The 26,624-nt window shown below is 44.5% G+C and overlaps 1 protein-coding gene and 1 pseudogene across 8 annotated transcripts; one reads left to right on the top strand and one right to left on the bottom strand.

Moving 5' to 3' along the window:
- Positions 1-660: 660 nt before the first annotated feature.
- Positions 661-26,480, bottom strand: LOC148098189 (serine/threonine-protein phosphatase 4 regulatory subunit 4-like). 8 transcript variants are annotated; one of them, XR_015716551.1, is made up of 19 exons: positions 25,367-26,478; positions 17,920-17,993; positions 12,428-12,549; positions 12,208-12,330; positions 11,449-11,591; positions 11,240-11,359; positions 11,019-11,096; positions 10,794-10,877; positions 10,558-10,731; positions 10,347-10,452; positions 10,092-10,239; positions 9,867-10,011; positions 9,721-9,759; positions 9,560-9,631; positions 9,421-9,484; positions 9,269-9,346; positions 9,114-9,204; positions 3,693-4,234; positions 661-3,461 (listed from the first exon to the last, which is right to left on the bottom strand). XR_015716551.1 is itself a non-coding variant. In XM_087829555.1 (19 exons), the coding sequence occupies exons 1-18, from the start codon at positions 25,472-25,474 to the stop codon at positions 3,710-3,712; spliced, it is 1,791 nt and encodes a 596-aa protein (XP_087685681.1). In that variant the 5' UTR covers positions 25,475-26,478; the 3' UTR covers positions 661-3,461; positions 3,693-3,709. The 8 variants fall into 8 exon arrangements, 7 of the variants coding, with proteins under 7 accessions (XP_087685681.1, XP_087685680.1, XP_087685679.1 ...); XM_087829555.1 differs by having other exon boundaries at positions 3,693-3,731; XM_087829554.1 differs by having other exon boundaries at positions 661-3,731.
- LOC148098190 (uncharacterized) lies at positions 13,773-15,105 on the top strand (annotated as a pseudogene).
- Positions 26,481-26,624: the final 144 nt, after the last annotated feature.

Below are 26,624 nucleotides of genomic sequence, written 5' to 3' on the forward strand. Positions count from 1 at the left end.
TGTAAGACATAAATAAAGCTCAAATACAAAGGTTTGGACACCGTTTTGCATGTTTCCCTACTGTAGGGGTCTCTACAAGCATACAGGGCTCTGACAGGGTCCAAGATGACAACTTTGGAATTCTACTAGAAACAGTCGATCATATTTGTTTGTCAAAGCTGAATCCAACGCAAACTACGCTAAATGAGCGTTTTTAGTTAACAGCTACAATAAGCGTAAAAGAAACTGTAAGGCTATCATTTGTTAACATAACGCTTGTTCTTATACATGTTATTAGTGATGGGTCCAGCAACACTGACGCACCGACGCTTGTATCAAGCTCACCTAGCAATGCCTGTATCGTGTGTCGCTTTAAGAAAAAGTCACGTGATCGATACAGCTGCTGTATCGCTCATTGCCAGCGCGCCAAACTGTGTTTAAAAGGTACCGCATCCGCCAACGGAATGAGTCGCCACCAAAAAAACACAAAATTACTCTCGCAAAGATTAAAAAAACAAAAACAAAACACATCTTTCCATAACAAAATGGAGCCCGAAATACAAAAAATGTTTCTGCTGTGTGGGATCATTTTGATCTTTTAACTGCAAATAAGGTAATAGTTTGTCTTTGTTTCAGTGTAATCTATCAGAATAGAAAAAAAAACAGCATTGTGACTTGAAGTGTAAATTATTTATTTCATTTTATGCAGGTTAAATGTCGCATTTGTTCTGCGGAGCTTTCTGACAAAAACAAAAGCACCTCCTCAGTGTTTAGGCATTACAGAGCCAAACATGAAAATGAGGAGACAAACACACCGAGAATGAACACTGGTAGGCCTATATAGACACTGAACATCTTTATCATCATTTTTTTTTAATTAATATGTGTTTTATTATTTTCAAATCAAGCATCTAGGAAGACTGCTCTGGACCAGGCAGTCCTGAATTTTATTATAAAGGACTGCCAACCCCTTAGTATTGTGGAGAGAGAGTGTAACTACTGAGGGAATAGGAAGACATCTTATCAGAACCTTATCCACCTGGCTTTACAGCTTTTGTGTTCCCCAGCTGTTCCTGTGAGTTTTCCAAAGCTGGGGAAATGGTGTAAAAACAAAAAATAAAAACACAATAGACCGAATGCAAAAACATTGGATAAACCTATTTTTCTGAATAGAAATTTATAATAAACTCTGAGTCAAATGGGCAATATTACATATGTCATTCATAATATATTTTAAAGATGTCTACAATATTTGTAATATAGAAGATATAAAATGATTCCATGGAAAGTACAATACCTTACAGTGTATACAAGTGTGACTAGGTCATTGAATCAGTGTCTGTTGTGAGTCAAGTAAGTTGCCTGCAATGATATTTAAGGTCCAGCAGGTGTCAGTATGGAGCAAAAGAGCAAAACTGTGTCGACACAGTGTCGATACAGTTTGGGGAATGTGCTGAGACGCTTCACGAGGCCTCATCTACCCATCACTACATGTTATACATTTATTACCAACTTGAGAGTTTATCCGCTGGTCATTCGACATGACGAATGACTTCTGAAGTCTTAATTCAGCTCAAGACCTGTAGATTCCCGTCAGTAACATTTTCGGTCCGCTAGTAAAATGTAGTTCTATTAATCTGCGGTCATTACTCTTGAACCGGAACCAGATGTAAGTCACAAAAAACTGAATTTTGGAACTGAAATTGAATTGTAGAACTGAAACTGAATGGTGAGAAGTGAATCTGAAATTATTCGAGAGCTAAATTTTTAAAGGATAAAATACGGTTTCAAAGCAAATTAATTCATTTTCAAAATATAAAATTCAATTTCAATTTAGTGAAGATCATTTTCAAACCAATAAATTGAATTTCAAATTAGGATAATTCATATTCAGTTTTTAAAAGCATTTATTCAAGTTACAATTCAGATTCAATCTGAGCAATTCAAATTCAAATTTAACTTATTCATATTCAGTTTCTGATGGCACAGATTTCTGCCCACACGTTTCTCACTTTTACATGCATTTGAATGGAGTTCTCGCACGAAACAAAGTATAGGTTTTCATCTTGTGAATAACTTGAAAATCTTAACTCAAACAGCTGCAAAACCTGTTTACCCCACACGGGGATATTGGATTTTTATAAGATAACGCCATAAATATGTGTATCTGAGTCTTCTATCAAAAGTTACAGCTATCTTTATGAAGTTGTACAAAAACGCTTTCTTTCGCCAAGACAGTGCGTTTCTCACTGCTACATGCATTTGAATGGCGTTCTCGCACGGAACAAAGTATAGGTTTTGTGGTGGATTTTTGTGTGATATGTATAACTATATAACTATATATGTGTAACTATATTTACTATATATCTATGTGGACTGAACATATATATTTTAACTTTCATGTAGAGTCTTAAGCACAAGACATTTTGCTTCACCGAGGTTTATTAAGGTGGTACAGTAACAGGGCAGTTAATGTAAGGGGAGAGTTCTCCTGAATAATTTACTCTCCAGTAACTAACCTTCCCAAATACACACTCAACGTCTTTCATGCAGCACAACCAAAACAGTAACATTGCCTGAACACATCACAATAAAATATCATCACACACACGCACATATTTATGGCTTTATCTTATAGAATTCAATATCCTCGTGTTGGGCAAACAGGTTTTGCAGGTGTTTGAGCTAAGATTTTCAAGTTATTCACAAGATGAAAACCTATGCTTTGTTTCGGGCGAGAACTCCATTCAAATGCATGTAATAGTCAGAAACGCACTGTCTTGGCGAAATAACGCATTTTTGTACAACTTCATGAAGTTAGCTGTAACTTTTGATAGTAGGCTCAGATATACGTATTTATGGCTTTATCTTATAGAATTCAATATCCCCGTGTTGAGCAAACAGGTTTTGCAGTTGTTTGAGCTAAGAAAGTGTCTTTTCAACACTGAAAAGCACAGAGGCCAACTTTAACATTAAAAGGTATAAAAACAATTACAAGATATTAAAAATAAGCAGACCTCAGTACAAGAAAGAGTCTTTCCAGCAAAGAGAAGCACAAAGGCCAAATTTAACATTAAAAGGTGTTCAAACAATCCATCCATCCATCCATCCATTCACTTCCGCTTATCCTTTTCAGGGTTGCGGGGGGTGCTGGAGCCTATCCCAGCTGTCATAGGGCGAGAGGCGGGGTACACCCTGGACAGGTCGCCAGTCTGTTGCAGGGCTAACACACAGGAACAGACAACCATTCGCACTCACATTCACTCACACATTCACACCTAGTGGCAATTTGGATTAGCCAGTTAACCTATCCCCACAAACTGCATGTTGTTGGACAGTGGGAGGAAGCCGGAGTACCCGGAGGGAACCCATGCTAACACGAGGAGAACACGCAAACTCCACACAGAAAGACCCCGGCCTGATGGTGGAATTGAAGTAAGGACCTTCTTGCTGTGCGGCAACACTGCTAACCACCGTGCTGCCTGTGTTCAAACAATTACAAGATATTTACAATAAGCAGACCTCAATGCAAGAAAGTGTCTATTCAACACTGAAAAAAACAAAGGAAAATTTTAACATTAAAAGGTGTAAAAGCAACTACAAGATATTTACAATAAGCAGACCTCAGTGCAAGAAAGTGTCTATTCAACACTGAAAAAAACAAAGGAAAATTTAGGCATTAAAAGTTGTAAAAACAACAACGAGATACTTACAATAAGCAGACCTCAGTTCAAGAAAGAGTCTTTCCAACACTGAAAACACAGAGGCCGACTTTAACATTAAAAGGTGTTCAAACAAGTACAAGATATTAAAAATAAGCAGACCTCAGTACAAGAAAGAGTCTTTCCAGCACTGAAAAAAACAAAGGAAAACTTTAGCATTAAAAGTTGTAAAAACAACTACAAGATATTTACAATAAGCAGACCTCAGTGCAAGAAAGTGTCTATTCAACACTGAAAAAAACAAAGGAAAATTTAGGCATTAAAAGTTGTAAAAACAACAACAAGATATTTACAATAAGCAGACCTCGATACAAGAAAGAGTCTTTTCAACACTGAAAAAAAAAAGGAAAACTTTAACATTAGAAGGTGTTCAAACAAGTACAAGATATTGAAAATAAGCAGACCTCAATACAAGAAAGTGTCTTTGCAGCACTGAAAAGCACAGAGGCCGACTTTAACATTAAAAGGTGTTCAAACAACTACAAGATATTTACAATGAGCAGACCTCAGTTCAAGAAAGAGTCTTTCCAACACTGAAAGAAACAAAGGAAAACTTTAGCATTAAAAGTTGTAAAAACAACTACAAGATATTTACAATAAACAGACCTCAGTACAAGAAAGAGTCTTTCCAACACTGAAAAAAACAAAGGAAAACTTTATCATTAAAAGGTATAAAAACAAGTACAAGATATTTACAATAAGCAGACCTGAGTACAAGAAAGTGTCTTTCCAGCACTGAAAAGCACAGAGGCCGACTTTAACATTAAAAGGTGTAAAAACAAGTACAAGTACTGTTTTGAAAATGTGAAGCTGGGTGTGCTAGCTAGCAAAGTGTGGAGTAAGGTCTTTCTCAGAGCTTGTTTAGAGTTAAAAAAAAAGTTTCTAATTAAAAGAGCTAATTTTATACAAACCAACCTAAAAACTTTCCAACACACACAAAGACACTAACAAGATACATGTTCATCTGTGGATTAATCAGTGCCATAGAATTATAAGTCTTTACAGTCCAAATTAATGAAAATACAGTCCAAATCAAAAGTTTAAGACCACTTAAAAATGGCATAAAATCGCATTTTGCATTGTTGGATCTTAATAAGGTTCTAAGTAGAGCTTTAACATGCAACAAGAAGAAATGGAAGTGAGACAAAACATTCTTTGAACATGCAATTTATTGAAAACAACGCCTAAACTGAAACAGGCTGTTTTACAGCTGATCAAAAGTTTAAGACCACACCTGCAAAGAACCCCGTAAACCCCCCAAAACAGAAATCAAATTCCAAACATGAACTCAGTAATGAGTAGCTTCACCGTTATTGCTGATCATTTCAAATATTCGTTGCAGCATGCTTGATGCAAGAGTTTCCATGAGGTGTCTGGGACCATTCTCCAAGTGGTGAAGATGGCCACACGAAGGGCATCTACTGTCTGGAACTGTTGTCCATTTTTGTTAACTACCCTTGCCATCCATCCCAAAAGGTTCTCAATTGGATTTAGATCAGGGGAACACACATGATAGTTCAAAAGAGTGATGTTATTTTACTGGAAGAAGTACCTTGTCCTGCGGACATTGTGTACTATAGCATTGTCTTGATGAAAAATACCGATCATTAGTACACAGACGAGTGCTCTCAGTCATGAAGGATGCTCTCTGCAACATCTGGACATAGCCAATGGCCGTTTGACGCTCCTGCACCTCCTGAAGCTCCATTGTTCCACTGAAGGAAAAAGCACCCCAGACCATTATGGCGCCCCCTCCACTGTGGCATGTAGAAAACATCACAGGTGGGATCTGCTTGTCATGCCAGTAATATTACAACCATCAGGACCATGAAGGTTAAATTTTTTCTCATCAGAGAATAAAACTTTCTTCCACCTTTCAATGTCCCATGTTTGGTGCTCTCTTGCAAAGTCCAACTGGTCAGTTCTGTAGCGTTCAAGGAGACGAGGCCTTTGAAGACATTTTTTGTTTTTGAAGCCCTTCAGTCTCAGATGTCATCTGATGATTATGGGGCTGCAGTCGGCACCAGTAACGCCTTAATTTGGGTCGAGGATCTTCCAGTGTCTTGACGGACAGCCAATTGGATCCTCCAGCTCAGTGCTAGTGAAATTTATTTGGGTTTTCCACTTGACTCTTCTGCTCCATAAATCTCAGGATCATTTAAGAAATTCCAAATGACCGTCTTACTGCGTCCCACCTCAGCAGTGATGGCGAGCAGCAAGAGACCCTGCTTATGCAGTTCAACAACGTGACCACGTTCAAAAAGGGAAAGTTTTTTTACCTTTGCAATCAGAATGTCATGACAGTGTGACCTCCTGACAAAAAATGACAATGAATCCACATTTTTGGCCTTTTAAAGGCATGTGGTCCTAAACTTTTGATCAGCTGTAAAACAGCCTGTTTCAGTTTAAGCATTGTTCTCAATAAATTTAATGCTCAAAAAAATGTTTTGTCTCACTCCCATTTCTTCTTGTTGCATGTTGAAGTTCTACATGGAACCTTGTTAAGCTCCAGCCATACGTAATATGAGTTTTTGCCATTTTTCAAGTGGTTTTAAACGTTTGATCAGGATTGTATGAAGCAGGGACCCTGACATTACACACGGGATACTGAGATGGTGTCTACTGCTACCCCTGATAAGGTACCTGTTGAATATCATTTAGATAAGAAGGTATCGGGTCCGCGAAATCTTCAACGCACACCTCTGGAAGAGCTTCAACAGCATTCCGAGGGAGACTGGGGACATTGAATCCAAATGGACTGTGGGACTCCGGAGGCAGTCGACAGGTATCGACAGGCCAAGCGGAATGCGGCTCGGGCAGTGGCTGAAGCAAAAACTCGGGTGTGGGAGGAGTTCGGAGAGGCCATGGAAAAAGACTTTCGGACTGCCTCGAAGAGATTCTGGCAAACCGTCAGGCGTCTCAGGAGGGGAAAGCGGTGCTCTACCTGCACTGTGTATAGTGCTGGCGGAGCGCTGCTGACGTCAACTGAGAAAATTGTCAGGCGATGGAAAGAATACTTCGAGGACCTACTTAATCCCACTGACACTTCTTCTTCTGAGGAAGAAGAGTCTGAGGATGAGGGGAATGACCCGCCAATTTCCGGGGGCGAGGTCACTGAGGCAGTTAAACAACTCCTTGGTGGCAGAGCCCCTGGTGTTGATGAGGTCCGCCCCGAGTTCCTGAAGGCTCTGGACGTTGTAGGGCTGTCCTGGTTGACACGCCTCTACAATGTTGTGTGGAGATCAGGGGCTGTACCCCTGGACTGGCAGACCGGGGTGGTGGTCCCCATCTTTAAGAAGGGAGACCGGAGGGTGTGTTTCAACTACAGGGGGATCACACTCCTCAGCCTCCCTGGGAAAGTCTATGCCAGGGTGCTGGAAAGGAGAGTTTGTCCGCTAGTTCAACCTCGGATACAGGAAGAACAATGCGGTTTTCATCCTGGTTGCGGAACACTGGACCAGCTCTTTATCCTCTCAAGGATACTTGAGGGTGCATGGGAGTTTGCGCAACCAGTCTACATGTGTTTTGTGGACTTGGAGAAGGCATTCGACCGTGTCCCTCGGGGTGTCCTGTTGGAGGTGTTGCGGGAGTATGGGGTGTCTGGCCCATTGCTATGGGCCATTCGATCCCTATACAACCGTTGCAAGAGCTTGGTTCACATTGCCGGCAATAAGTCTGACTCGTTCCCGGTGGGTGATGGGCTCCGCCAGGGCTGCCCTTTGTCACCGGTTCTGTTCATAATTTTTATGGACAGGATTTCTAGGCGCAGCCAAGTGGCGGAGGGCTTTCACTTCAGTGGCCTCAGAATCTCATCTCTGCTTTTTGCGGATGATGTGGTTCTGTTGGCTTCATCGGGTGAGGGCCTCCAGCTCGCACTGGAACGGTTCGCAGCCGAGTGTGAAGCAGCGGGAATGAGGATCAGCACCTCCAAATCTGAGGCCATGGTTATCAGCCGGAAAAGGGTGGAGTGCCCACTCCGGGTCGGGGATGACTTCCTGCCCCAAGTAGAGGAGTTCAAGTATCTCGGGGTCTTGTTCGCGAGTGATGGGAGAAGGGAGCCGGAGATTGACAGATGGATTGGGGCTGTGGCTGCAGTGATGCGGATGCTGCACCCGTCCATCGTGGTGAAGAGCGAGCTGAGTGTAAAAGTGAAGCTCTCAATTTACCGGTCGATCTACGTCCCTACCCTCACCTATGGCCACGAGCTGTGGGTAGTGACTGAAAGAACGAGATTGCGGATACAAGCGGCAGAAATGAGCTTCCTCCGAAGGGTGGCTGGCCTCTCCCTTAGAGATAGGGTGAGAAGTTCGGCCATCCGGGAGGGGCTCAGAGTAGAGCCGCTGCTGCTCCACATCGAAAGGAGCCAGCTGAGGTGGTTCGGGCATTTGACAAGGATGCCTCCTGGGCGCCTCTTGGGTGAGGTGTTCCGGGCATGTCCCACCGGGAGGAGGCCCCGGGGCAGACCTAGGACATGCTGGAGAGATTATATCTCTCGGCTGCCCTGGGAACGCCTTGGTGTTCCCCCGGATAAGCTGGAGGAGGTGGCTGGGGAGAGGGAGATCTGGGCCTCTCTGCTTAGGCTGCTGCCCCCGCGACCCGGCCTCGGATAAAGCGGATGAAGATGGATGGATGGATGATATCGGGTCTTCAAGATAAGATGGAGCATGATTATTCAAGGCTTTTATGTGTTAAGTAAGGATTTTAAGCTTGATTCTGGAAGCCAGTGAAGGGAAGCCAATACAGGAGAAATATGCTCTCTCTTTCTAGTCCCTATCAGTACTCTTGCAGCAGCATTTTGGATTAACTGAAGGTTTTTCATGGAATTTTTAGGACATCCTGATAATAATGAATTACAGTAGTCCAGCCTTGAAGTAATAAATGCATAAACTAGTTTTTTAGCGTCACTCTGAGACAGGATATTTCAAATTTTAGAGATATTACACAAATGGAAGAAAGCAGTCCTAAATATTTGTTTAATATGTAAATTGAAGGACATATCCTGGTTAAAAATAACTCCAAGGTCCTCACAGTGTTACTGGAGGCCAAGGTAGTGCCATCCATTGTTTATCTCTTGCCATAAGGATAATGTTTATATAATTTTTTGTCAATGTCATAGCTGTAATTGCAAGTGGAATCTGTTACTTTTTATTTTATTTAGTTGAAATGGTGCTGATTTTATTTTGAAGGTCAAGCTTGCCTAAACAATTATTGCACTGCTCGTGTGTGAGAGTGAACATGTATAATATTCACAGTTGGTCACAGATGAGATCTTTGTATAGCAGAATTCAAACCTCAGGCTAGACTCAGACTGACCTTTGTATCAGCCTTGTTAATACAGAGACACACATTTTTTCTGTGCTGCAGAAGGTTTATGTAACTAAGGGTGAGGGTGGAGGAAGTTGATGTTCTTACAGAGATCTGTCTGAGGTCACAGGTTTAGATGTCGTTGGCTGACTGGTGAGGGACCGACTCCGGGACAGCTTTGCCTTTCTCATCTCTTTACCTGCACAGAGAGGAGATCATCATCACCGTCATCACCATCATTAACATCATCATCATCGTCTCACCATAGGAGGATGAGGCGCCTGCAGATGAGGACACAGACATGGACTTGGTGGCAGATAGATTGGTCTTGCTGTCTCTTCCTGTCAAAGAAACATGGTTTACAGACTGAACTGCAGGTCTAAATTTCTGCTGAGACTCCCCCCCCCCAGCTTACTTTTTCTCTCTGGGTGTTTGTCAGAGTTCAGTTTTCCTTCATTCTGCTGCCTCTCCAGCTGTTCCTGACAACACAAAGACGTTTTTATAACAAAGCAAGGCAGCTCAGGCTGTAGTCTAGTAGCAGGTCTCAGACTCACCATCTCCAGCAACAGCGTCTCCTCCTTCTCCTTCTTCTGGTCCAACAAGTCCCTCTCCTGCCTCTTATGAAACTGTCCACAGACACAAGACATGAAGGAGGTTAGAGGTCAGCAGTAAACCTGTATTCTCATTTCAGCTCCATGTTAAAGCAACTTCTTACAGGTTCTGAGAGGTCTAGTTTGTCCAGTTCCAAGACTGTCTGGAAAAGACGATGGAAACATTGATCACCTTCATCAACAACACAGTCAGAATCCGAAGTCTGCAGACCTGAATATCTGGACTAGTCTGGACTCTGGTAGGCGTTACCTTGCGAATCATGGCCACCACATCTTTGTCTTTCTCTTTGCAAAGCAGCTTCTGGACGCAGAAGTCAAGTTTCTGTAGCAGCTGTTTGTCAGCTGGAAGACGAAGCGAAGAACGCAACCTGGGCAGCAACTGGCACAGCTTGTACCTGAGAGCCAGACAGGTGTGTTTAGTAGGATGTCGGACAGATTTGCCAATGTCTCATTGGACAGAATGAGTATGATGTACCTGACATTGGCAACTGGGTCATGGACTAGCTCCAGTGCTGGAATCAGGAAATGTTTGTTGAAGTATTTTCTGGAGAAAATCTCTGTGGCAGTTTCACAAACATCTAGGAACCTCAGACGATGCCAGTAGCTGCGTCCCTGAGCCAGATCTGAAATGATCAGATTGTCAACATTTACATGTTAGCTGCATTCCTATTGATGTTCTGCTGTTCAAATATCAGAGTAAAAGCACCAGAAGAACCAGAAATGTTCTGACCTTGTATGAGTCGCCCCATCATCTCCTGACGCTGCTCCTGTTTGCGGTTGTAGCGCAGGAATGTGCAGAATGTGCGAGCTGCTGCCTTCTGTACCGGCAACACTTTCTGCAACCAAAACAGCAGTGTTATTGTCACAGGTTCACCTGTGGGATGCTATGGGATGTTGTATGTAGCATGCTGTGACGTGGTGTGGCATGTGGCAGTGCTCACATTGGTGGTGAGGATAATGAAGATGCGAGGGGAGAAGCTCTGGTGTAGCAGCTCTCCAGGTAGCAGTCTTGCCAGGCAGCTATAACGTTGCAGCAGCTTCTCGTGAAGCCGCCAACGTAAGGAACGTCCAATCTTCTGTTCAGCTAACAGTAGTCCTGCCATCAGATCTGGGAACTTGATTAAAGGAAGCAATGAGAGATAAGCTAAAGTGAAAATGAAAATTTTTATTTTCTCACCTTGTTGTCCAGCGTCTGGTTCTCTCCTCGTGACAGAACTGCCTCCAAAGTTTCTTCTACATGAGTCATCAGAGCATCCAGCACCTCAAGAGAAAATCCAACATAACACTTTATTCAAATAAAACCTGATGTATGATTTTCTAAACTGTGACATCACGGAAAGTTATTGGCATTTGGCCCTAAATCCTGATTGGTGAAACAGTGATAGTGGGCATTGCCGCTCACCTCCAGTGCATCATCCTGAAGCAGACACAGAAGTTCTTTGTGGACCAGCTGGACTTTTGAACCAAGCAACTTGACCACCTGACAGCAAGGCAGGAAAGGAAGCAGTCAATCAGAGTGAGGCAATCATTTAGCAATTTTATTTGATCATTTATGTCTTTCTTTCTCAGCCAAAAGGCCCAATCCCTGAGGATAGACCATCTGGAATCAGGCCTGGATCTCACCTGGTGGAAACTGGCTGCTGCGCTGCGCCGGACACAGACCTCTGGGTCACTACAAAGACTAGAGAAAGAAGGGTACAGCTCCGATAGGAAATGAGCTGTGTCTGCAAAAACCACCATAGCCTGGATGGAGAGAACAGGAAGTGACCCCACCACCTAAAGAGCTGACGAACTGTGAGTGTTTGTCTGTGGATTTGTGTGCACGTGTGTACCGGCAGGTTGTAGCAGCAGTTGCAGCGGATAAGTGTGGATTCGTTGTTGCTATCAGTCTGGTTTCCATCAGTCTGCAGTCCAGTGGTACACATCTCCTTAAATGTCTGCAGTAAATGACTCTTCTGCTCATCTGACAGTGAGCCTGAAACACGATCATCAAACAGTATGATCCACAGAAGTGATCTAAAACAGTGTTTCAGATCACTTCTGTGGATCACAACAGACTGCTCTTTTCAAGCACTCCTTCCAGGTTCCTGTCCCTCAGCAGGCAGTGTTCAGATATTCTGCAGTGCTGGTGTTCTATAGGGGCAAGGCTTTCACACCGGGTAACTTTAGAAGTGTAGAGCTCACTGAACTCCCAGACTTGCTGCTATTTGCAACCTTTCACATTCCTGATATGTCTTAACCTCCTAAGACCCAAACTCTTCCACGGCATGCGTTTTTAATTTCTCTTTGATATTTGGGTTGATTGGGACCTGATGAATGTAAAAACAAAGAATTACCAGATTTTTTTTTTTTTTACCTAATTTTTGTTTCTAAGAAAAATGAGAGCCACATATGAGGATATTCATTTAAAATTTCGATAGAACAGTAGCAGTATAATGTCCTCGTAAGTGGATATCAGGCCCTTGTAGAGCAAAATTGAGTATTTTGGTCTAAATAACCCAAAATGTGATGTCCATATATGTGGACACCAGGTCCTTGGAGGTTAACAAAAAATAATTTAAACAAATGACTTTTGTTTCTACTGGTCCTACCTGCCAATTCATTGCAGAGCTTCCCAAACTGGAATGACAAAGATGCCATAATTGCTTCATCCTCCTGCAGCGAGGCCTCACACACCGCCATCACCAAAGGAATGACAACGTGGAGTTGGTCATCTGAGAAGAAGAATTTTTAAACCAGCTGTTTACAAATACACACTGAATAGACTAAAATACTGGGCCACCTATGCATACTGCATGAAATCTGACTTACCGCTGTCCATCATCTCCATTAGGTTGATGATTGTGTCAAAGGCAGCAAGGCGGACACTGCTGTCCTCGTCTCCAGCAAGTTCCACTAGATCAGGAAGAAGCTCTGTCCTGGTGTCATCCACCCTGAAAGAAAAACAGCACATATGTTTGGTAGGTGTTGGGTTTTGTTTGATTTTTGGTTGCTTGGTTATTGTCTGGCTAGTGGTTGGTTAGTGGTGAGATTTCATCTGATCGGTGCAGGGCTTTTGATTGGTCAGTGTTGTGTTTTACCCAATGATTGTTTATTCAATATTTGCTTGCAATTACCCAGTGGCTCTCGCAATGCTCTCCAGCTGACGGCACATACAAGCTCGGACTTCAAATTCCGGGTCCTGACTGTTCAGTTTCATCTTCTACTGCTGTTACTACTGCTGAAACACAACAAACTACTGCTCTTTATTTTAAGCAGGGAAAAGGGAAAACAACTAAGCAGCTAAGCTGACTAGCCGCATGGAGGAAGATGTCTTACTGAGTCAATGTATGACACCATGCTAACACCATGCTCTAAAGCCTTAAACACAAAATTTGACGGGACTGCTCTGATCAGTGGTCACAACACTGTCTACCTGACTATATAATAAATGATCACAGTGGACATAGATAGCTTCTTTCACTGCTCTTTCAAACTTTGTCTTTGTTTTCCAGTTTGTGTCCCAGATGGTGGTGGGAGTCATAGTGTGGGCTTCAGGTAAGCTTCAGGTAAATTTCAATGTTGAGGTTTCTATTCTCTTCAATGCACACGGCGCAGTCCAAAAACAGCAAACTATTATCCTTTGTGTCTTCCTGGTGAACCTTGTATCCACAGACTTATTGTGAGCAAAACCACATTGTGCGCTGTCGATAATACAATAATATTCAATATTTAGTATTTACTGTTATATACACAGATTATCGTGATGATGTTGTTTATTATATTGCTCTCTTTTTTTTGCTTGTTTTCTCTTTTTTCTTTCTCAACAGGTGATCCAGGTGATTGATATATGTATTTTTTTGTCTGTTTGTTTTGTTGGTTTTTGTTTTTTTGCCCTTTATCACCATTCCTCTTCCCTGCCGTTTTTCTTTCCCTACCTCTCTTTCTTTCTCCCTTTTCTTTCCCCTGTCCCATGTGTAGCAAGTGAAAATAGAATAAAATAAACAATTGTGGTGGACCACTGGAGGGCTCCACTCACACCCAGTTCTCAGGAAGTGTTGTTGCTGTGTTTTGGAGGGAAAAGTATTCAGTTGTGTGGTGATGAGTAATAAACGAGCAGTGTTAATCGAGAGCTCTCGTGTCGTCTGTGTTTACCTCCACATTGGTGACCCCTGACTCGAACATGCTGCAGTCCGATGGTGGCACCAACTCCGCTCTGGATGCATCAGCAGCCGCCAGCCCTCTGCCTCCGGCTGCAGCTGCGTTTGCTGTGGCGCTCGAGCTGCCGGACTTTTGGCTTCACGATCCCCCGTCGTGGTTCGTGCACGTGGAGGCTCAGTTCGCCCTTCGTGGCATCTCGGCTGACGACACGAAATATCACCATGTGGTGGCCTCTCTCGACCCACTAGCCACCCGTCGTGCGTTGGCTCTCTTCCGGGACCCACCCACCTGAGGGAAGTACGCCGCCCTTAAGGAGCTGCTTCTTCGGCGCTATGCCCTCTCCGACGCAGAGCGAGCCGAGAAGCTCCTCTCCCTCTCAGGCCTGGCGGTACGGCTCTCGAACTGATGGAGCACATGCTATCCTTTCTCGGACCGGACGACGGGGGATTCCTCTTTGCCCACATATTCCTCCGACAGCTGCCGGCGGCCGTGAGAGCCGGCCTCGCCAACTCTCCGCTTCTTGGCACAAAGGATTATCGCTCCCTGGCTGAGGACGCGGATTGTATTCTCCTGGCTACCCGCACTTTCCACGATCACGACCTAGTTTCAGCCTCGCTGGCAGCGCCTTCCACTTCCCTGCTGACCTGCCCCAACGTATCCGATCCTTCACTGATGGCAAAGATCGCGGCACAGCGACACCACGGACGGGACCTCTGTTTCTACCATCAGCGTTTTGGCGCCGGAGCGCGCCGCTGCCTGCTGCCTTGTGCCTGGGACGCGGGCCCCACCAGCGCGCTGTAGCGGCCGCGACCGCTGGCGACAAAGAAAAACTGCTCTTCATAGAAGACTCGTGCTCTGGGAGACGTTTGCTGGTCGACTCCGGCTCCCAGAAGAGCCTCCTTCCCCTGTCTGGAGCTGACAGTTTAGCAGCGGGCTGCGGACTGCAGCTTATTGCGGCTAATGGCTCTCCCATCGCAACGTTCGGGGAAAGGTTCGTGACTGTTTGTTTTCATGGTCGGGATTTCCAATGGACCTTTGTTGTTGCCGCTAGCTCTGTACCTATTTTGGGCGCCGATTTTCTTTGTGCCCACGGACTGCTGGTCGATGTCGCTAACAGACGCTTAATCGATGCCCTGTCTTTTTCTTCAATACCCTGTTTCACTCGCGCCATCGAGCCCCTGAATCGGGCTAATTTAGTGACTTCAGGGAATGTTTTTCAGCGTTTGCTCTTGGAGTTCCCTTCACTGACTGTTCCTAATTTCTCGAACACGGTAACAAAGCACAAGGTTGAACATTAATCGTCAACCCCTCCAAGTGCCAGTTCAGCTTGCCGGTTCTGGATTTCTTGGGCCACCGCATTTCCGCTGACAGTGTGGTTCCATTGCCAGACAAGGTCCGGGCCGTTTCGGCTTTTCCGCGTCCCACGTCCGTTAAAGCGCTGCAGGAGTTCTTGGGGATGGTCAATTTCTACAACCGCTTTCTCCCCAGAGCTGCGCACCTGCTGCAGCCTCTCTATGCTGCCTTGAAGGGTAAAATAGCTAAGGACCCGATTAATTGGCTCCCTGAACGCATCCAGGCATTTTCTGGGGCCAAGACCATGCTGGCAAACGCCACCCTGCTGGCCCACCCATTTCCATCAGTGGAGATTGCGTTGACCTCCGACGCGTCGGACGTGGCGGTGGGCGCAGTGTTAGAACAGCGGGTCTCCGTTGTCTGGCAACCGCTCGCTTTTTTTAGTCGCATGCTTAGGGACAGTGAGCGCAAATATAGCGTTTTTGACAGGGAGTTGCTGGCCCTGCACCTCGCGACGCACCATTTTCATTTTTTTCTCGAGGGTCGGAGCTTCACCGCATACGTCGATCATAAACCCTTGACATTCGCGATGTCCAAGGTCTCTGATCCGTGGAGCGGGCGCCAGCAGCACCAGTTGGCAGCCATTTCCGAGTTCACAACTGACATTCAGCACGTGGTTGGTAAGTCCAACTGCGTGGCTGACTGTCTATCCCGCGTGCTGGTTTCTCCCGTTTATGTGGGCATAGACTTTGAGGCTATGGCCGCTGACCAACAGGCCGACCCGGACGTCCTTGCCCTTCGGTCTGCGCAAATGGGCCTTGTACTGGAGGACAGACCCGTGCGGAACGGTGGGCCTAGCCTGCTTTGTGATGTTTCCACCAGCCGTCCACGCCCTGTAGTTCCCCTTTCGTGGCGTCGTTGCGTTTTCGACTCCGTACACGCCCTCTCTCATCCAGGCATCTGGGCCTCGGTCAAGCTGGTCAGCTCTAGGTTCGTTTGGCCGGGCCTTCGTAAATCGGTGAAAGACTGGGCAGCCGCGTGCATCCCATGCCAACGTGCTAAGATCCATAGGCACACACAGGCGCCCCTCGAATCCTTCCGCTTTCCAGGGAGGCGTTTTGATCATGTGCATGTGGATCTGGTTGGTCCTCTGCGCAGTCACAAGGTTTCACGCACCTTTTGACTGTAGTGGACCGCACAACCCGCTGGCCCGAGGCAGTGCCTCTGGCGTCCACTACAGCAGCAGCAGTGGCCAGGGTATTTTTGTCAATGTGGGTTTCGCGTTTCGGTCCCCCTGCCGACATCACCGCAGACAGGGGCCCCCAGTTTGTTTCCGAGCTCTGGTCTGCCATGGCTGACGGCCTGGGGGGTCAAGGTCCACCGAACCACTGCGTACCACCCGCAGGCCAACGGGATGCGCGAACGTTCCCACCGGTCGCTTAAGGCCGCGTTCCGTGCTTCTCTCACAGATGGAAACTGGGTTGACCGCCTTCCATGGGTTTTACTGGGGTTGCGCTGCGCGGTTAAAGAAGATCTCGGGGTTTCCCCGGCTGAACTTGTCCTCGGTCAGCCCCTCCGGGTCCCTGGGGAATTCTTGCCCGAGAGCCCACCCCCGTGCTCCGCTCCCTCTGTGCTGTCTCTCCGTCCCCCAAGAGACTCGTTTTCTCTTCCTGGCCCAGTGCACCATTGTCTGCCCGACACCTTTGTTCCAAGGTCATTGGACTCTTCCCAGTTTGTTTTTGTCAGGCATGACGCTCATAGGCCTCCGCTGCATCCACTGTATGACGGCCCCTTTAGGGTTATTCAACCGGGCCGGAAGCATTTCCTTTTGGATTTTGGGGGTCGGCAGGAGGCTGTTTCTATTGACAGACTTAAACCAGCACATGTGCTTCTGGATGATCAGGTGGTGCCAGCTCAGGCCCCCCGCCGTGGCTGCCCGCCTTCCACTGGACTGGACAACCCTGCTTCTTCCTCTGGGAGCGCCCCCCACCTGGCGGGGCCCGAGCTATCTTCAGCTTTTCCTGACCGCCCATGCCAGCCTGGCCCTCAGGCTCGTTTCCCCTCCACCAGCTCTCCACCTCCCCGGTTCAGCCGTTCTGGACGTTTAATTAAAGCAAGGGTTCTGGACTCAATCAAATAGACCAATACGGCAAGGCCGGGATGGTCCATTTGGTAAAGTAAATCCATTGGGTATCTTTCTTTGCCTTTAGACAATAATTCTGATGGCAAAATAACCAAACGGGACAGGCCGGGGGGGGGGGTCTGTTTCTTTACTTGATACTTTACTTAATATTTATTTGAGAATAATAAAAAGTATTGTTGATTTAAAAAATAACAAGCAAACAAACGAAGACGACCTGAACAGGGCAGGTTTATGGGTTCAGATCTGCTCCAGACTCCAGTCTGAGTCCTGTAGACTCAAGTCCTGTTTATGAATGAGTTCAGTGAACAAATTTAAACCCTCTGGGATTGGACTGCTGATTACTTCCATTGTTCAATTAGCTCTGCAGTTTACTGGATCACAGCAAAGGAGGACGGGTGGAGGACAACGCTTTCAGCTCCACCCAAGGCATCCAGAAATCCACATACCTACAAAAGCTTTTGTATTTGTTCTTTACTGTAAATATAGCTGAACTTATTTTAACCTTTAACTCATTGTAACCTATTTAACTTAGAGAAAAAGAAACTCTGTGGCAGGTTAAAAAGGATTATGGTAACAGTCTCAGCTTGAACTCTGCTCCAGTTTCTTCATTTCCCCACAGGAATGAACAGATCTGCACCTGGAGCTGTCTGACAAACCTGGGGCACTAGGTGGGGTTTCAGTTTGAAGTGCTGTGTTGACCTGCGCATAAACCTTTGCTGAGACTCACCTGAGGAGGTAGACAGCTCTCTCAATGTCATTTAGGTCTTCATCCACAGTCAGCTGATCAATCTCTTCTGCAGTCTGATGGGAAAAACAAAAATACAAAGTCAGCTGATCAGAGTCACCTGTTTGATATGATTGTGCTGTCCTTAGGTGAGCTTTAATGACAGTTGACCCAACACAGACCCTAATCATATATGAGACCATCAGAGGTAAATATGACATTAAAAATCTCTAAAACTGCATTCAGCTTATGAAGCGTAGTCTTCGTAAGATTACATCTTTGTGTCTGCAGTCTCTGGTGGTCTTTCCTGACAACCTCTGTGGTGGATATGCAAATGTGACTCCAGGAAAATGTTTGTCGTGAGGTTGAGCTTAGACTGACTGACTTCTAAATTCTTCTAAATTCTGTTCCTTGGGACTACTTGTTTTAGTTTTTGAGGCATTTGGAGTGGGGAAAACACCAAACAAGGTGATCATTATAACGATCACCTTGTTTTCATGCAGTTGCAGCACATTGGAAACAGTTGTGTTGGGACATGGATTGGGATAATTTTTTGAGAACATTGAGTGGTAGGATGTAAAAGCAAAAAAATAATGCATTATAATGAGCATGCGCAAACTTGCAGGAAACAAGCACAAGAGCAGTTTATGGCAGGAAAGAATTTGATTGGACAATTAGGGTCATAAGGTCACTGCCTCGGTGAGAGTGATTATGAGTACGAGAGGATCCCAGAATCAGGTCTGAGCAACAGTTAGTAGTTCAGAGGTCAGTTAAGGGCTATACATATGTGAGGGAGGAGGGGGTAGTATTTGTTAACAGTCTGAATGGCCCAGTGGAAGAAGCTGTTTGAGAGGTGCTTGTATGCACAATAAATTTCTGGTGCAGAGATGTGGGGGTCTGATTTATTTGACTAAACAAGGGGGCTCAAGCTCCCATAAAGTAGGGCAAAATATTTTTTCTCGGAAAAAATATCATTCATGCCATAGAGTAACTATTACTACAAAGGTCCCACAGGGTAGTAATAATAAATAACGTTAACTGCATGTTAGCACAGTAAGTACTAATACAGTAAAATTACTTCTCTGTAAAGTACACATTTTGCATTAAAATGTTTGCTGTCATCATATGATAACATGACAAGATGTGAGAAGTTAATGATAAGTCTGTGATATTGCCTGCCACACAGACTAAAGCTAATCAGACCTCTGAGAGACCTTTGTCAAAGATCATAGCCACAGCCTTTTAAGGACCTGGGTATTAATACCTGTGGTAACTACAACCAAAAAAACAAAACAACACAAAAAAACCCCACCTGTGCTTAGAGCAAGCCATAAAGAATGAGAAACAGCAACTCCAACTCTGACCCTATGATTCTCAGCTGGAAAAAACAATGGAGTGCCAACTCCGGGTCAGGGATGAGTTCAAGTATCTTGGGATCTTGTTTATGTATAACTGTATAGATTAGTGTTTCCCAACCACTGTGCTGTGGCACATAGGTGTGGCGTGAGAAATGATTAGGTGTGCCGTGGAAGATTATCTGGTTCCACCTGATTGGTACTCTGAGCAATCGGTGTAACAGGCAGAACAATTACATTCTCTTCCACTAGAGAGCAGTACAACTCCCTGCTCTAATTAAATGGGTTGCCAACTGCCAGTAAAACAGGCGAAGATGAAGAAGAAATTAACCCTTTAACTACTGCACCAAGATAAAAAGCAATGGAAAAATATTTTGTTTGTATTCCTTATTGACTTGAGTGAGTAATAACAACAATCATTTATTTTTCAATAGACCCTATAGTTTTTAAAATATTGACCTCTACTAAATGAGATGCCATTTAATGGTTTACGTATTTGTCATGCAAACACAAGTACAGTAGAATTTACAGTTGAAGAAAAATCAAATAAAGTGCCAAATTATAATTAAATTAATAACAAAAACTATCCAGGGCATTGGATACAGATTATTTCAAGTAGCATGCCAGCAAACATTGCTGGTTTTCGTTCCATCAAAGGAAAGTATTATATCAAAAAACAAAATATATATATTTTTAAATCTGCAACTATGAAAAAGTGCAAAACACTCACATTCAGGCCATTTCTGATTGAATGCTACTGTGCAAAATCATTTTTGCTTTGCAAAAAAATAAAACAAAAACAGTGCAAATCTGGTTTGTTGACTTGGTTCAGACACAGCCAGGTGGAACCTTTTGAGAGCCATTGGTTTCTGGTTCTGTAGGGCACAGGAACTCTTGTAGACCAGGAATTCAAGTCAACGATGAACGACGAACAGCAGAATATGCCATCTCCTTAACTTGTAACTTTTAACTTATAACTTGTCTTATACAGGTGTAATAGCATATCAGAAAACTCAGTTCCTCCCATATGCTAATTATATGTAAGGATGAGTGATGGGCATGCAATGGTGATCTTTGCATTGGAGTTTTTGCTCCACCTTTTGACAGATGAAAGAGGCATGAACCCACAGGCATTGTTTAGAGGGTTGACACATTTGTTGTCAAACCATTTTACTGCAATTAGACCTTCTTCAGATCTGTAACCACAGGCTCCATGGCCCTTCTTCATTAGGTTTTGGTCTGCCATCAGGGGAGCTCCATCAGTGCAGTTTGGCCATACAGTACCAATGCACCTGATAGCCAAGGAGGTGTGCAAGTTCTGGGCCAAGCTGAAACTTGTGAAGAGCTGAGGTTCTTTTTATCAGTTTGCATAGTGCTTTTTACAACTTTCACTTCTAGAGGTAGCTTCTGTTCCTCTTCACTGAGGGCAACATATGCAAAGGGGACAGAACGTGGACGGAAGAAGTGTGGGGTGACATCACTGTTCACATGAATAGCAGCTTTCCAAACATGAGAAGCTGGTGAAGTACCAAGGGTTCAGAGAAGAGCTCAAGAAGATGTGGAGGGTGAAGGTAACAGTGGTCCAAGCAGTAATCAGAGCACTAGGTGTAGTGACTCCCAAGCTAGACAAGTGGCTCCAGAGATCCCAGGAACAACATTTGAGATCTCTTTCCAGAAGAGCGCAGTGCTAGTAACAGCTAAGATACTGCGCAGGAGCCTCAATCTCCCAGGCCTCTGGTAGAGGACCCGAGATTGGAGGATAGACCAACCGCAGGGGTGAGAGGGGAATTTTGGTTTTTTGGTTTTTTTTAAAGTTCCCATCTCGTCCTGTCAGCTTGAGGGTCCACCACTTCTATGTCTGGTTGGTTAGCCATCACCAACTTGTCTGTCTATCTGGAAGTCCGTCAGGATCTTAGCTCGGTCATTCTCGACCAGAGATGGGCAGTAATGCGGTACAAGTAACATGTTACTGTAATCCGATTACTTTTTCAAGTAACGAGTAATGTAAGGGATTAGTATTGCAAAAAAGTAATTAGATAACTGTTACTTTCCTGTAAGCACGCTGCGTTACTGTGTTACTAAACTGTTGTGATTTTGTTTGTGAGAGTGTCTCATGACAATGATGCAAGCACGTGCGGTGCACGTGGCAGCAACAGGCGTGTGTCGATCAACAATGGATAATATGGAGTGTGGGAGAGAGTACAACCATGCAGCGTTTAAAGGGTGGATGTACTGAAATTACTTTAAGTTTTAGTCCGTAAAAAGTGACAAAAACATTAGCGTCCGCTGTACACTCTGCGTGGGAAGAAAACTTCTTTCGACAGCAAAAAATTAAACTTCAAATCTCAAGCACCTAGCAAGCCGCCACGGGAGTGTGAAATTCACTGAGAAATCTCTAAATCCTCCCACTGACATGACACTGACAAACCTTCACCGGCCTCACTCCTGCTAAATGGGTGAAAATGCATTTAAGAGCAACAGGACTTAGTGCCACTGAATCTTTGATTTTATTTATTTTTTGCTGTGTTTTACTTGAATCTATTTGAAAGAGCAAGTGTTAACACAAAACATTATTTTATTTTATATGCTGGAATATGCAGAAAATAGGTTTAAATGTTAAAAGATTTCTTCAAGTCAAAGACAGTTGCATATAATTGAATTTTTGCTTAATGCAGTGTCCATCAATTAAAAGATTAAAACTCCTAAAACAATTTTAAAAAAAAGAGACTTTCCATTTGATTCAATTTTATATGACGGATTATGCATAAAATATAGATCTGGGCTGAAAGGTCTATTGCTTTATTATGTATTCAGGTTGTGTATCGTGTTTTTAAAAAGTAACTAAGTAACAAATTACTTTTGAAAATAAGTAATCAGTAAATTATTGGGATTACTTTTTTGGAGAAGTAATCAGTAATTAGTTACTAAATTACTTTTTTCAAGTAACTTGACCAACACTGTTCTCGACCACCCTAGGCGGTGTCTTCCATTTTTACCTTGGGACTTCCAGGCCATACACAGATGTTTCTGTATACTATGCTAGCCACTTGGTTATGGCGTCCCATGTATTCCCCGACTGCTAGCATCTTGCACGCTGCTGTTATGTGCTGGATTGTCTCTGGGACATCTTTACACAGCCTGCACCTGGGGTCTTGCCTGGTGTGATAGACCCCAGCCTCTATGAATTTTGTGCTTAGAGCTTGTTCCTGTGCTGCCATTAGTGATTCTGTGCTGTCATTCTGTCCAGCTTGGTACTGCCACTGGTAGGATTTCTCAGTATTAGATAGTTCTTCTGAGTGTGGTACATGCTGTGCAGGGTCCTGTCCTTCTGTGATGTTTGTCCTCCTTCTTCCTCCCCTTTTTGGGTTTCTGCTGCCTGAGTTATTCACTGACCACACTATCATTCCAGACTTCTGAACCTTCAGAGCTCCTTCTCCCTCTAACTGATTCAACATCACTGCCATAAAGAACACTTCAAGAAATCAGTCCTACTGTTCTCTATAAAGCCGTATATTAATTCTTCATTCTGTGACAGGTGAACACACCTGTCAGGCATAAGATCCCAAACATTATTTTGTATTATTATTATTATTATTATTATTATTATCGTTATTGTATATCTTCATGCAGCTGTTGTTCTTAGATTTTAAGTGAGCATGTTATTGCAATTTGCACTTTTCTCTTGCACATTGTCAGTTTTAAATATATAAATTCTTGCACTCATAGTATAAAGCCCTTACCAGACAACTGTGGCACATTTATTTTCACGGTGTTGGCAAATTGTTGTTTATTGTGGACAGTACAATTTTTACTCTTTATTATGCTGATGCAGGACAAAAGTTTCCCTTGTGGGATCAATAAAGTTCTCTCTCTCTCTGAGCTGATACTGATTTTCCTTCAGCCTCTTCTTTTTATTTAAAAAGATAGAAACACTTGTGTGAAACCTGAGCATAAAATTGATTTTTCAGCCACTAATGTACGCTGCTCTTGACAGAATGTTGATTTTTACCTGGCTGCATCTTTGTTACTAAATTACAGCCCATTGTTAATAAATCATCCTACAATTACAGGGATGAGGTCCAAAGACTGCTAGGGTAATGTGCAGACAACAACTTAATCCGTAACACCCCTAGACCAAAGAACTGATCATTGATTTCATGAGGGGGAAGTCCAACCTGCAGCCCATCTACGTCAATAGAGTGGGTGGGGAGGGTTTCCAGCTTCAAGTTCCTGGATGTGTATATCAGAATCAGAATCAGAATACTTTATTAATTCTGATTCTGATATGGACACAACCTCCAAATGGAGCTCAAACACCTTGGAAATTGTGAAGAAGGCCTTTGAGGGTGTGGTGATGTATTGCATCTCTGTGTAGTTCTTGAGCTGCAGCATGGCACACAAGAAGGCATTAAGGCATATTTATAATTGAGCTATTTGTAAATATAAGAGCTATTTCTTATATTATGTCAACTTTGGATTATATAGTATTATTTACTGTCTGTTACTGTTATTGTCTTGGATCAACTGTAACCCACACAATTTCCTTACGGATTATTAAAGTATTCTGATTTAAAAGGGTCGCTAACATGGCCTAGAAAATCACTGAAGGACCTCTGTAGCATCCGCTGTCTCAAAAAGGCACGCAACATCTTGCAGGACTGCACAAACCCAGGACACCAGGTGTTTAAGCTTCTGCCCTCTGGCAGTTATCTTGTGTATATGGTATTTATTTATTTGCTTGTCTACATCATCACTGATCCCACCTGACCTGAAGTAAACATGACTCCTAAAGCCTGTAATACAACAAAGGACATTACTAATGATTACTAATGATCACTGATTATACAGAACCTTACACACACTTTGATCTGTTTATATAGATCAGGGGTGAGGAACTCCAGGCCTGAAAGGCCGGTGAACCTGAAGGTTTTAGATCTCACCCTGGGCCAGCACACCTGAATGAAATGATTAGCTCATTACAAGGCCTCTGGAGAACTTCAAGACATGTTGAGGGGGTTATTAGCCATTTAAATCGACTGTGTTGGATCAAGGACACATCTAAAACCTGCAGCACACCAGCCCTTGAGGCCTGGAGTTTCCCCACCCCTGGTATAGATCATAATCTTGAGCTCATACAGCGTTCTGCATTCATGCAGTAACAACTCAACAGGAAGTAGTTTTATTCCAGCTGTGTGATGTTCAGATCTCAGCTGTGAGTTTAACAGCTATAAAAACTATAAATATATCAACGGGTTATGGATGAAAGCACATCATTTCCCCAGGGATTATTAAAGTATTCTGATCCTGAAATGGAAAATGCAGTTATGATGAATGTTCTCATGATCTGCTTCACTTTGTTTAATATGTTGACTGTTTTCATGAACGATCAGATGCTATGAATTAAAATTTGGTGTTTTCTGCTCCCTTTCCTAAAGGATGCTCCAGTGTCTCCTCTGCTAAAGGAAGCAATAAAGGAAGCACTGAAGCTCCTTTCCTTAGTGTTTGGGAAAATGGAACAGCTCTTGTTATGGGCGCAACACAGATCCGGGTCACGTCTGTCAATGAGGAACTGTCCTGAGCATTCACACGTGCAGGAAGGTCATAAGAGGACATGGAGAGGCTCACCTGAGGTCTGACTGACCACTGTCAACCATAACAACACATACACATCCACACAGTGCAAGTGTGTTTGTCGTCATCACATCAGCTTTCTCCCGTAAGAACACCAAAGCTCCGCCTTCTCTCTCAATGTCATCATGGTGAAACCCCGCCCACACAGCTACAGGTGTAAGAATCAGGCAGCGCGTTTATCTTTTCAGTTACTGATCAGTCATGATTAGCGACTGTCTTAAATTAGATCAGAGACAGCTTCACTCTGTTTCTCATGATTACTGGTTAATCGATCAGTTATCGGCCGTTTTTCTCGATGCACCTCAGACCTGTCTGTCTCTCTGCAGACAGACAGGCGGACAAACTGCGTCATGCTGCGGGTCTCCCTTCTGCTTCCTCCACTGAAGCTGCTGATCTTCCTCCCACTAACTCACCCTCCTCCTCATTACTTTACGTTTCTCTCTCACACACACACACACACCCACCTTCAGGCTCCTGCGGATCGGCCTCTCGATGAAGGCGAGTTCCTGCAGCTCCTCCAGCGGGCCACACAGCACGCCGGCCGGGCTCAGGGCCATCCTGCCGGGTAACATCTGGCTGTTAGAGGGGGAGCAGTCGTATCAGCTCCGACCATCCCTGTTGAGAGGGCGGGGGTTGCGGGGCTGTCACTAACCGTTTCCAAGGAGATCCCGGCTCGAGCTGAACGTCACTCCAGACTCCGTTCAAAAGTCTGACAAAGTCTCACGAACGCGCTCATTTGCACACGGTGCAGGCTATCAGAGATCCCAAACAAAACCCGTCCACACACTCACGGCACGATCGGCGGTTCGGCGCTCACAGAACTGCGATTCCTCCAGAAAAATCCCCCGTAACATCCCAAACTGTCACACCGTTACCGGGATGTGTCACACGTTTCCAAGCAGATCCAGTGCAGCGCAGAGAAGCCGCAGCCAGACTGCGTGTAAAAAGCTCCAGTTAACTCTTTTATTCCCCGAGGACTCTTCATTCACACCACACTCAGGCCAAAAGTCCGCACACGGAGTAAATCTAAAGACTGAATGTAGGAAACCGCACAAACCGGGCGCGGGATGAATCAGATGGACCTCCTCTCCGGTTCGGCGCACATCTCCAAATATTCTGACAAAGTCCAGATCTTCTCCACCTGCTTCAGCTCCTCAGGGCTGCGGTGGGAGCGTCACGCAGAACTGCGGCTGCGCTCCTCCGTGCTCCTTCGAGTCCGTCATCCTCGACAGTGCACAACCAAACCGAATCGCCCACTCTACGTTCAGTGCTGGTCTGTCATACGCAGACCGGTACCGGACAGCGTCAAAGTTCACAGACGGTATCAGACTGATTTTCACACCAAAGGACGAAGAGGAGGAGGCTTCATCGCCGTGAGTGACCCGTGGGCAGCAGAGCGGGCTGAGCGAACCTGAACGGAGTCATGAGGATGCAAGCCCGACCTGAACCGGGACCGAGAGATGAGCTGCAGGGCGTTAAGCTGGAGGCGCAATGCAGCAGCTGATCCGTCTCCATGGAAACGACTGTCCGTGCTCATTCATAAAGTCCAGAACGTGTCTTCGATCTAGAACCCGCTCTCATTCTGAGCTGTCCCATCAACTGTAAACGCAATAATCATCAAATAAAACTACCCACGTCACGTGCTTAAGATCCGCATTCATTTGTTTTATTTTGCAGGGTCAGGTGTTTCCTTCCTGCGTTCAGGGTTTTCTTCTTTTTTTC

Source organism: Neolamprologus brichardi, chromosome 16 (assembly GCF_056152115.1).
Source record: "Neolamprologus brichardi isolate AB-2024 chromosome 16, ASM5615211v1, whole genome shotgun sequence".
Taxonomy (NCBI): domain Eukaryota; kingdom Metazoa; phylum Chordata; class Actinopteri; order Cichliformes; family Cichlidae; genus Neolamprologus; species Neolamprologus brichardi.

Coding starts and splice junctions, on each gene's coding strand:
- LOC148098189 (XM_087829550.1), bottom strand. CDS start 25,474: ATGTTACCCGGCAGGATGGCCCTGAGCCCGGCCGGCGTGCTGTGTGGC. Junction 10,732..10,793: donor ACCAGACGCTGGACAACAAG/GTGAGAAAATAA, acceptor CCTTTAATCAAG/TTCCCAGATCTGATGGCAGG. Junction 9,347..9,420: donor CAAACACCCAGAGAGAAAAA/GTAAGCTGGGGG, acceptor TTTCTTTGACAG/GAAGAGACAGCAAGACCAAT.